This window comes from Toxorhynchites rutilus, chromosome 3 (genome assembly GCF_029784135.1).
Source record: "Toxorhynchites rutilus septentrionalis strain SRP chromosome 3, ASM2978413v1, whole genome shotgun sequence".
Classification (NCBI taxonomy): Eukaryota; Metazoa; Arthropoda; class Insecta; order Diptera; family Culicidae; genus Toxorhynchites; species Toxorhynchites rutilus.
Window position 1 is genome coordinate 9,275,551 of NC_073746.1, and position 12,124 is coordinate 9,287,674.

At 40.1% G+C, this 12,124-nt stretch overlaps 1 protein-coding gene across 1 annotated transcript; it reads right to left on the reverse strand.

Moving 5' to 3' along the window:
- Positions 1-7,010: 7,010 nt before the first annotated feature.
- LOC129778418 (cilia- and flagella-associated protein 91-like) lies at positions 7,011-9,696 on the reverse strand. Its single transcript, XM_055785308.1, has 3 exons — positions 8,489-9,696; positions 8,276-8,432; positions 7,011-8,212 (listed from the first exon to the last, which is right to left on the reverse strand). The coding sequence occupies exons 1-3, from the start codon at positions 9,517-9,519 to the stop codon at positions 7,073-7,075; spliced, it is 2,328 nt and encodes a 775-aa protein (XP_055641283.1). The 5' UTR covers positions 9,520-9,696; the 3' UTR covers positions 7,011-7,072.
- Between the last annotated feature and the right edge of the window lie 2,428 nt (positions 9,697-12,124).

Consider the following 12,124-nt stretch of genomic DNA (forward strand, 5'->3'; position numbering starts at 1 on the left):
GTGGCTGCGGTATGGTATTAAATGTAACGCAAAGTGTCCGGATTCAAATACATTACTGTATACTTACTTCGATGTTATTCGTTTCTCTCTCAGGGTAAGCAACGAATATAATAAGGGTGGGGTTTAGATTCTATACTTTTATGGTTTATAAAATGACGCTTCCTTTGCTTTCGTTCATTTCTTACTCTACTCTCGCACCGTGACGACTCGTTTGTTTGGGACCAAGCAGATAGATAGTTAGTCTTTCAGTGGTAAGGCACACGAAAGCAGCTCGGATAAGCGCACCAGCCGCAGGATAGGTGAAGAAGCCACATCGCTATCGACCGGGAACTTTGCGTGAAATTCATCGCTATCGGAAGTCGACCGAATTGCTGATCCGCAAGCTACCTTTGCAGCTTTTGGATCGTGGAATTGCTCAGGACTTCAAAACCGACTTGCGCTTCCAAAGTTCCGCGGTTATGACGCTGCAGGAGACTTATTCGAAGATACAAATTTGTGTGCTATCCACGCAAAACGCGTCACATCATGCCCAAGGACATTCAGCTGGCCCATCGAATCCAAGGAGAGGGTGCTATATTAGCTTAGCATATAATCATCGGCCCTTTTCAGGGCTCCAAATTTGATGGATTAGAGTTTAGAAAAGTTTTTTGCAGGCCAAACTGAAACGAGAATTTTCGTTTGGATGCCATACAGCATCGAGAAAATTCCGGAAAGATCTAATCGTTGCTGAAAAATAATCTGCCAGTTCCCTGGGAATTGAAGAATACATCCATGCGAAAGAGTTTATTTTAATGTTTTCTAATTATATGGCGAACACAGCGACCAAATACATTTGATTTCGTAATTTTTCAATCAAGTGTAATTAGCTGGAAAGCTTCTGAAGATTATTCTTTCCCATCAGTAGGATATTTTCGTATCCAATATTGGATGCATAACATGAAAAACGGAAAATGTTTCGTATCGCGAAAATTATATAATTTTCAATCGATTATTGCTCAGTCGCCGAAATTTTCATACTCAGAGAGTTCATTCTCCTCTAGTTTGCCTTCCAAATTGCCATCGTAAACCACACCTTCTCTCGATTCAATCACACACGAAAAGCATACTGAAATGATATTCTGGTGGTGAAACCGATTCATTTTTCGTGAGGCGTCGTGCACAAATTACGTAACGCGATAAGGGGGGAGGGGGTAGATGTTGCGTTACTTTCTGTTTATTAGAGATAGGAAATTGCGCTACGAAGGGGGGGGAGGTGGTTCAAAATTCGGATTTTTAGCGTTACGTAATTTGTGCACGACGCCTGAGGACATCGACAAGACAACATCGTTACTGAACGAGCTGAACGGCGAGGGATCGAGGGATTCATTACCTGGCCTGACCTGACCTGAAATGCAATCAGTTTGTTTTAACTGTGAGGGAGCGCAGAAAAGCCGATGCTGATACTCTCGTGACCAAAAGAGTATCAGCATCGAAATACGGTTCCTCGGGAAGACATAGAAGCAGCCGCCACACACACACATACACGCGCGCCACTCTTTTCGTTTGCTGGTTATCGAGAGGAAACCTGGAAAAAAATGATCGTTGCTGAAAAATAATCTGCCAGTTCCCCTTGGAATTGAAAATTACATTCAAGCGAGTTTATTTTAATGTTTTATATCCATATAATACTGCGACCACATACATTTGGTTTTGTGATTTGTCAATCAAGTGCAGTTAGCAGGAAAGCTTCTGAAGATTATTCTTCAGAACAAGGTTTTTTGTATCCAATATTGGATGCATAAAACCTTGAGTCTCCAACGTAACACTCTCGTTTTTGAAGTCACCCAAATATTTATTTATTCATTCAATCAGGATGGATTTAGATTCAACTTCAAACAAATGATCTCTAAATCAACGATAGTCCTACGTGACCCTTGCGGTTATACCATAGATATAACCCACTTCCTGTTTTTACGTACGGGTTATGAAGCAGCACGTACGCATACAAATATCCATACACGATCGCTTTAAGCAACTAAATATACACACACTTATCTCCGTTTTGCGCTCTTTTCAACAGAAGCCCTTTCTGTTAATATTGCCAGTCTAGATTAGCTTAGCTGTCATCTTTTGTGGAGAGAGTTTCCCTACAGTCATGCGAAACCAAATCACTGACAAAATTCCAGAACATTTATTTTCTTGGTGAGCTGACGATAGACTAGCTTGATGATTCCCCACACAATTGTGTAGCTCAGAACTTCAATGCAATGGCGTCAGTTTGATGCGATGATTGCAATGCCAGAGACATCAACGAGTGAGTAATTTGGTCGCGTTCACAGCTCAATCCGAAACAAAGACATGGGATGACTCAAAACAAGGAAGAACAAGCGATATTTGTTGCTTTGAATACAGAACGATACTGAAAGTTTGCCTTCCTTCTTTGTTTCAGACTTTAAACATCTTCAGTTCGTCCGTCTCTAACCCTAACCTTTAAAAATGCCATTGGAAAACTTTACATTATCCATCATATTACTCCTCCTCTCTCAATCGCCGTCCAGCTCGCCCAGCAACGATGTTGTTCAGTCGATTTCCTCACGAAGAATGAAAGTTTGCCTCAGCGAGATCTACTGTTTATACTCTAGGCAAATATTCCCCTTCGTTCTTCTTCTTTTCCTTTGGTCACGGAGACTTCACATCTTACGATTTCCGTTGCTCGTCGATAAGTTGCTCGTTATTGACAGCTCTGTTCGGGAAAACACAAAAATGTATGAGGATATGGGTATGTCTCCAATTTTCATCAATTTAAACCATATACAGACTATGGGATTGTAATGTATAGCACATCAAACAAATTTTAGGGATTTTCCGATTATTATCCGTATTAGGTTTTTTTTTTTTTAATTTTCATTTGTTCATAAAATTAGTTACAATCATCTGTTTTAAGTCAAATATGCGCCGTTCTGTTTGATGACTTGTTCCCAACGAGATGCCAACTTCATAATACCCCTGTTATAGAAGCTCGCTTCCTTATTGGCAAAAAACTCGGATAGCCAATTTTCACAGGCCTCTTTTGTGGCTAACTTCTGACTACCTAGCTCGTTCGCCATGGACAAAAACAGGTGGTAGTCACTTGGTGCAAGGTCCGGACTATACGGCGGATGCAAAAGAACCTCCCATCCGAGCTCCCGGAGCTTCTGGCGCGTCACCAAAGAAGTGTGTGGCCTGGCGTTGTCCTGATGGAAGACAATGCGGCCTCTGTTAATCAAAGATGGCCTCTTCTTCATGAGTGCTACCTTCAAGCGGTCCAGTTGTTGGCAGTACAGGTCCGAATTGAGCGTTTGGCCATAGGGAAGCATCTCATAATAGATTATTCCTTGACAATCCCACCAAACACACAGCAGAACCTTCCTGGCCGTTAATGAGGGCTTGGCCACCGTCTGAGCCGCTTCAGCGGGCTTCGACCACGACCGTTTGCGCTTCACGTTGTCGTAAGTGACCCAATTTTCATCGCCAGTCACCATCCGCCTCAGAAACGGGTCGATTTTGTTGCGATTCAGCAGCGATTCAAATGCGTCGATACGGTCAAAGATGTTTTTTTGCGTCAACGTGTGTGGCACCCATACATCGAGCTTCTTTGTGAATCCAAGCTTCTTCAAATGGTTAATAACGGTTTGATGACTTATCCCCAGCTCTTGGCCGATGCTACGGCTGCTACTATGCCGGTCTTTCTCGGCTAATTCAGCGATTTTGTCGCAATTTTCGACGACAGGCCTTCCGGAGCGTGGCGCATCTTCGACGACCTCTACACCAGAACGAAAACGTTGAAACCTTCGTTGTGCGGTGGAAATGGAAACTGTATCGGGTCCATAAACTGCACAAATTTTATTGGCAGCTTGAGATGCATTTTTGCCTTTGTCATAGTAGTACTGTAATATGTCGGATTTTCTCTTTATTTTGCTCCATATTTGCGACACTATAACTCCCGAACGACTTAACCAAACAAAACACTGTCAAGGAGTATATTATAAAAATACCTTTCGAACAAGCTATAGCATGACTCGATACAATGAATACAACTAGAACTACGCGCTTACAACGACACCTCGCGGAAATACCGCAGGACTTTTTTGACAGCCTAATATAAATCGCCAAAACCCGTTCGCGGCAAAAATAGTTAAAAACGTTAACTTTATTTCATAAAAACGTGACCTGTTTTCTGATTTGGCTCCCTTAATGAAAGACGTAATCAGGATCACTTTAGAAATATCAGGCAAAATCAAGTGTTTGTCAGGATGTCAGGATGACACCACAAACTGGAGGAAATCCCAAAAAGCACATTCTGTCAAATATATTCGTATACCGAGAATTTGTAGTTTAAAATCTTCCTGCAAAACATTTTTAATTTTTTTTTTCTAAGTTGGCTGTCATTTAGTTTGTTTACACCGTCATTAACATATTAGGAACCGCATTTAATCGCATTTAACCATCAAGTGTAGAAAACACGGATTATTTCGTGATCCATCCGTAATAGACGCGAAACACGAGAAAACTCGTGAGCGGTCCGCAATGTATTAAGAACAAGTTCACTGTTTTGTGCCCGGCGATTGTTGACATGGATAATTCTATTGAACAAAGATATTGTATGAATTGTTGTGTTCCAAAGAATATATCTTGTGCCGAAACGTTGAATATTTTACAGAATACATTTGGTGACTTAACTACAGTATTTATTGAAAATCAAAAGGTTAACAAATGGTACCTTTTGCTACTAGTAACGATTAATCGAATAGTAACAATTACGTAGGTGATTTGATCATCCCTACATAATCTAGTGAGGACATAATCTTGATGCAACTACACTGCTTATTCACATATATTTACGCGATAATAAATTTCGTCTTAAGGTGAAGGAGGAAGGAAGCCATTGTAGTAGTATAGGTAAAACCACATGTAAAAGTGAGGTAATAGTGTTTGTGAGAGAAGAGCAAAACACACGTAAATCGATCAATTCACTTATCAGACTGTGTGGCGCTTCATTGACACTAGTCTTTGAATACATTTGAAAAAAAAATGTAATTCAATACTAAAGTGAATTGTATGAACAATATGTTCCGATGAACAATTGCAAATATAAATATATATAGAAGGTGCATTCGCATGTAAAGTAAAATTCTGATTACACGCGAGCAATTTATAACACGTGCGATTTGTGGCTCTTTTGGTATTAACAAGTTCTTCCGCATAGTAACTCGATGTTGATAGTTTCTTAATGTTTTCCTTCCTTGATCGTATTGTTTTCACATATTCACGTTGGAGAGCCTTAATCCTTCTCTTCGTTGGCCGAGGCATTTTGATAGAATGTAATACTTTTCCGTTTACTGTTTTTGGAAGCATAGGCGGCCGTGGCAGTGTTCCGAGCTCTGCAGTACAATTTGCTTAACCAATGTTAAAGTTGCTAAAACTTACATTATTGACCCATTAAACATTTTGGATCCCTTAAAAGAAATACTATTTTCACTGGGATCCATACATCTTTGCTTTACATGTTATTATCCGCTCACCTCGTACCTAAATATCTTGTTTTGTCCTGTGGAATTGTAAATTGTCTTAAAAAAATGTTTTTTTTTTCAGCAAAAAATAATTAGTGCCCAATACTAGGATTCTCGAATAAGAGTTTCTTCGAGATGGGGGTGAGTGGAGGGAAAAAAAATAATTGTATTGATATCAACACAATTTTATTCTACTGATTTTCATGACATGAAACGCTATGACTCAGGAATAACATTTTATTGAGTGGTTTTTATAGCTGTTTCGATGATGTTGTCTGGCATCAGTGTTGGAAAAATAACGATGCTTTCACCAATACAAACAAAATCATTGCCGAAAATTGAAAAATTAAAATTGAACTTTCAGAGCACTAGCTCAAGTTTTCCGACGTTTTTCACTAAGCAGTGCGACAGTAGATAAAAATTTAATAGCTTGTGAGTAATCGATTAGAGTTTGGTTGATATTACTTGATGGGAAGTGTGCTAAAACGATCATTTTATTCTCACTGTTTCGCAAAATAATGATTCTCGGGCGAGGGATGAGGGGGGAGGTGAAAGAAAAGAGCGCCATTGCGACAGCCATTTGAGGGGCTTACTACCACCTTCACCCTAATCCTTGTCCATTTGCTATCGGAAAATAAAGAGTAAACAAGGCTTGTTTATTCGATCTCGTCGAAATATTTGCCAAAACATTGTGTTGTTTGTTTGTCAAGCTTCGTTTTCGGTATCCAGAGAAAGGTTACGAAGTTCTAAGGGTAGAAAGCTATAAAAAAATATTGAAAATGCAGAACAAATTTCGGGCTCCATTTATACTATACTTATTAAGCGTGTCCACGTGGACATTATTAATAACCCCTACCCCCCTCACCGTGGACAAGCGTGGACATTTTTGTATTCCCCTTGGACAGCCCCTAACAATTTTTATTTTTATTCGTGAAACGATGTTTTTTGTGTTTTTTCGGGAGATCGTGCATTCCCGAAAAAACTTATTGTTTGTTCCCAGCTTTTTAAAAAAAACAACATCAAGTTCAATTGTACCATGTTGATATTCTAGGCATAACTGTCCCACCATGAATTTTTGAAGCTGGGAACTTTTCACATTTCAGCAAACAATAGTTTACTGCTTATAAAAAGTCCACTGTATTGCCAAATTGAAAAGCTTACAGCTACTGGTAGAAAAAAAATGCTAGAAAACTTTGATTGCGTTTTTCTCAGTTGTTGATTTTGGAACATGGGACAACTATGCGTAGAACGGCAGTACAGGTCTGTAAAACTAGCTAGATGTCCAATTAGAAGCAAATCACTGTACATGCGTCTCGAAATAAATCTAACTCACAGCGTTACATCTTAGTGCGGACACAACATGGAATATCGAAATTGTATCGATGAATGGAAAATGTTAGCGAAGACTCCACCTCATCGAAAATGGATATGAAAAGGACTGAAAGCATGACACCGCTTGCGGAGTAAAATACATACCGAGCATTTATTGCTTTAAATTTATCTCATTTCACACTTATTTCATTACTAGATTTGTAAATTAGATTTCACGTTTCGGATGCTTCGAGCACGTGGCTGAGTATATCATCAAGCAATTCAATGGCTACCTGCTCGGCTTCCTCTTCGCTCTCAGCACCAACGCCAAGCCCGAAGAAATCTGTCGTTTCATCTTCCGGTATCTCTTCAACCTCATTTTCCGAAAGTGCACTTTCGATAACATTACTCAGTAGACCTTCAATAATTATTTGACTTTCATTGCGTGTCTCCAGATCGGGTGCCATCTCCTGAATATCTCCCGCTTCCTGTTTTTCCTCGGTTTCCTCTTTGAGTGCTTCCATCACCTCTTCTGGTACCGAATCGAGCGGTTTGAGCTCGACTTTCTGGAAAATGGCTTCCTGAGCTTCCGCCAGCAGTGGCTTTTGCTTCAATCTGATGTTTTCTCTCACAGCTCTTCGGAAGATGTCCGGAATCATCATTTCATCCATTAGATAGGAAGCAATGTTGTCCTGGCTTCGGTCCGGCTCGTCAACCGAGCTGATGCGCTGGTCGGCTTCAGTGTCGAATTTTCTAACCATCTCATGTATTTTAGCACGTGTTTGGTCAAGATTCTCTTCGTCCACTCGCTCCAGCAACGCATTTTCGAGATAAACAGCCAGCTCCTCGTTGTCTTGAAATTTCATCTCGGAAATGTGACGCGTCTCACGTGCCTCCCGGAAGTAGCGCTCCTGTTCGGTCAACAGATAGAACGCTTGTGCGTTCCGTTCGTTCTGGAGGCGTGACAACTCCCGCTCCAACGTCGTCATCAGAGAGGTCATTTGTGCGTGAGTGCTAGTTTCGATGAACTCATCCAAAAGCTGCTCATTGCGCAGGATGTGCAAATATTTCTCACGAACGCTACCCGTTTTGATGGCATCGATGGGGAAAAATTCTTCCACAACCGGCAAACGATGCGTTGCAATCAGATCCTCGACCATGTCTCGATCGGCGGCGTAATCCTTGTGGATCATTTCCTGGGTCGCACGTCCCCGTAGAAGCTTTTGCAACAGGACGGCCTGCTGATAGAGAAGATCATCTTCACGCTCCTCACTCAGTATGGGCGGTGATGTGAGCGTGCTTTCCGTCGGAGATGATACCACGATGAGACACTCCGGTGGTAAAGGTTTTGATTCTCTCATATGACGAAAGTGCTGAAATAATTAAAATGTTTAAATTGAATGAGTTTGGGGAAACAGACTCATCATTGAGTTTACCTTCAGCGATTCGTACAATTTCTTGAGGAAATGATCCGACCAAAATCCTTTCTGTGACTCTCGACAGACCTGCTTGGGTTTCCACAGTTCCGGTCGCTGATTATTGACATCGGACAGCTTGTGTGCCACAGTGGTCTTCCGCTCAAGTTTTGTTAAACTGAAAACAATTAAACATTAAGAATTGTGTGTCTTCAAATTTCAGTACATACTCACCCAACTTCAATGAGATTAGGATCATAATGATAAGATTTTTTACATTGTCCTTTCTTAGAGCTAGCCATCAATGCAGAAGGTTCATCAGCTTTCGACGAATGCGTGGATTGGAATTTATTCGCCTTCGAATCCATCCGTTTCTTTTCCAGCTTGCGGATATTTCGTTCATGATTGATCCTCAACTTTTCCATCGCTTTGTTCCGTTCCGCGTTGATTCTGTTCTTCGTATTTTCCATCTTACTTTCGGTGGCTTGCTTCGTATCCCTTTCGCGTTTCTCCATGATCTTCGCTACCAGCTGAAGCCTCAGCATCTGATAACGATCGATTTGTCGCTCGCGGGCAACCCACTCCTCCCACTCGAATATTTGCAAAACCAACTTTTGCTGGGCCCATTCCTCCACGGAATCGCAACTGCCAAGCGCATACTCCCAGCTGCGCTTCTTGCGAGCTCGCTCGATGATTTCAACCTCGTTTATCCCAGGATATCGAGTGTGCTGTATAACCTCCGCCACGTAGACAATTTCAGCCGTTCCAAAGTCCGCATCCTTCAGGACAGCCGATGGCATCCATGGTTGCGTCTGAGCTGACGATTCGCGGTACACAGTTTGCGACCCAACATCTCTGCATCGCGGCTCCACCGATTGATCGCAATGGCAAAAATCGTCAATGCTATCACTCATCTTAACCAACGTTCCGCTTTCACCCGCCGTTGGATGGCAGAAGAACTTCGAACGCTCCGTTCCGAGGATCCTGGACAGATCATTAATCTGCGGTGGTTTGCATCCGGATTTTACCTGCACATCTGGATAGTACGGCAGCGGATTCCGATGCATCACGTAATGGTTTCGGGTCATCCGGGGCAGCTCGCTAAACATGGTCTGATACACGGGGAATATTCCAATCGGGGCGGACCGACTAAGGGCGACATTGTTTGCTCGACAAATGTCCTTCCGATCAGAAGCTATGAACAGCGGATCGTAGATATGATCGAACACTCGCGACGGACCCACGATGTGGCTGCGATAGGTCATGACGTTAGAGTTGTTGTTTCAGTGAGCGCAAAGGAATTTTCGAACAAAATTGACGGTTTGAATTCCGATAAACTTTTACGCGAGGTCGAGAGAAATTTCCGGGCAATCGATAAATAAATAAACAAACTCCTGCCAGTAACCACTAGCAATGGTTTCACGTGGATACGAGCACGTGGTTTGTGTATAGTAACGGTTTGGTGATTACTTTCATGTTTACATTACCTGTTGCTCTTCTTCGTTTGTATGAACAACATTGTTGATAGATATCCGCATCAGATGTTGAATACCTGTTGAATGAGTTCGCAATCTCAAACATAATCATATATATTTCTGAATTCTAGCCTGATATACAGTAGAAACCCGATTATCCGCGAAATAGTCTGGCTAGGTCACCGCGAATAACAAAAATCGCGGATAACGCGATGTGCGACTAAAGATGAGGTGTAAACACGAAGTTAAGATATTTCAGCATGAAAACTATGTTTTATCAATACAGAAATCATTAAACCATCCATTTGTAAGGGGCTGTCCACATACCACGTGGACAGAAAAAGCATGATTTTGCCGAAAAATGGTTTCGTTTTCAATGACTCCTTGATGCCGATTTTTCGTTTTCGCGTTCCTTCTTTACGGACTTGTGTGAAATTAGCAGATGAAAGTTGTTGTTGCGTGCAAGTTTCTGTTCAACGTCTTGCTGGATTTAATGAACAATGAATTATTTCAATTGCAATAAATTGATTGTTTATCAAGTATCAACCGTCAAAGTCATACTCATTAGATAGAGAATTTAATCATTCATTTTTCCACATAATTCATTTTTTTCTTGATCGTGACAGAGAAAATTTATAGACTAAAACGTGAGCATGGGTCAATATAGGAGAATATACAAAATTTTGAATTTTAAAAAAAGTTGTTCGAATAGAGTTATCGAAGTTATTTGATAGAGATATATTGTACCTATCATCCAGACACAATTTTATTATTCGAAAAAGAGTATGAGAAAAGTTATAAGCCAAGTTGTATGGAAGAAATTAATTATGCTAAAGAAAATTGGAAAAAAAAAGTTATTTGAAAGGACCCAAAGCACATTCTCGAGATAGTACTTATTCGATATAGAATATTTTTATCTATCTTTAGCTAAATTTCCATAGGTCGGAAAAGGGTCTAAGAAAAGTTATAGCCCAAAACCTATACAACATGTATGAGGAAAATTAATTAATTTAAAGAAAATTCAAAAAAGTTTCTTGAAAGGTCCCAAAACACATTTTCGAGATAATACTCATTGGATAGATAATACTTCTATCCATCTTCAATCAAATTTTCGTTGGCCGAAAAAGATTCTGAGAAAAGGTATGGGCCGAAATGTATACAAGTTGTAGGAGGGAAATTAATAAATTTATCGAAAATGGAAATAGAACTTTTTCACACTCGAAAAAATATTACGGAACAGAGTGCGAAGTCGAATTTGTCAGGCGATTTTTGAAATGCTTCAAAATCGTGAAATATCATCTCATGAAGATGGGATATAAATCTCTTTAAAGCATAACTTACATGGATTTACATGGAATATTTTGCAGAGAAATTAGTTTTATGTAGATGTAGTGGACAAAAATATCGGGAAGAAATGAGAAATCGATTTCTTTCTGTTTTTTTCAAAAATAGCAAATCCAATTAACGTTATCAACTCTCTTTCATTTGATTTCTATAACGTTGTTGTCCTGAGTACTGAGATATTATTGTATGAAAGAAAAATTTTGAATTCGTATTTGATAATAAATAGTTCAATAAATAACCATCGAAAGACAGTCTTCAAGACTCTCATAAATTCTATACACCCAGGATTTTTTTTACACGGAGGATATAATTTTGATATAATTTGTCGCGGTACACCATAGTAGATGTAGTTTAAGTATTTTCTCAAATTTTTATTTCCAATCCTATTGAGAATGGGAAAAAAAGAAAAACTCATTTTTTCACTATAACTCTTATACGAGGGTCACTATTTATATTTCGGGAATTGGCAACACTGATGTCATGTGAGTCCATCTGACGGTTCCATCGTAAAGTGTGACATTTTCGACGATATACGTACTCAGAACATTTTGGCATACGGACGCTATTTGTTTATTTTATATTTAGTTGAAAGTTTGGTCTCGGCAAAAAAATGGAACTGAATCGTGAACATTTTCGTGCGATGATTTTTTACGACTTTCGACGTGGATTATCACAACAAGAGTGCATCAATCAACTTAATTTGACTTTTGGCGATGAAGCTCCATCAAAAACCACTGTGTATCGCTGGTATAGTGAATTCAATCGTGGTCGTAGTTCGCTGTCCGACGAGTTTCGTGAAGGTCGTCCAAAATCGACTGTAGTGCCAGAAAACATCGATGCTGTGCACGAAATGATTAAGCAAGATCGTCATGTAACCTATTGTGAGATTGAGGCATCCCTAAGCATTAGTTCCACCAGCATATATGCGATTTTACATGAACACTTAGTTGTGCGAAAATTATGTTCACGTTGGATCCCACATAATTTGACAATCGCTCAAAAAAAAAAGGCTCGTGTCGATTGGAATAAATGCTTTGAAAATTGGTTTAAG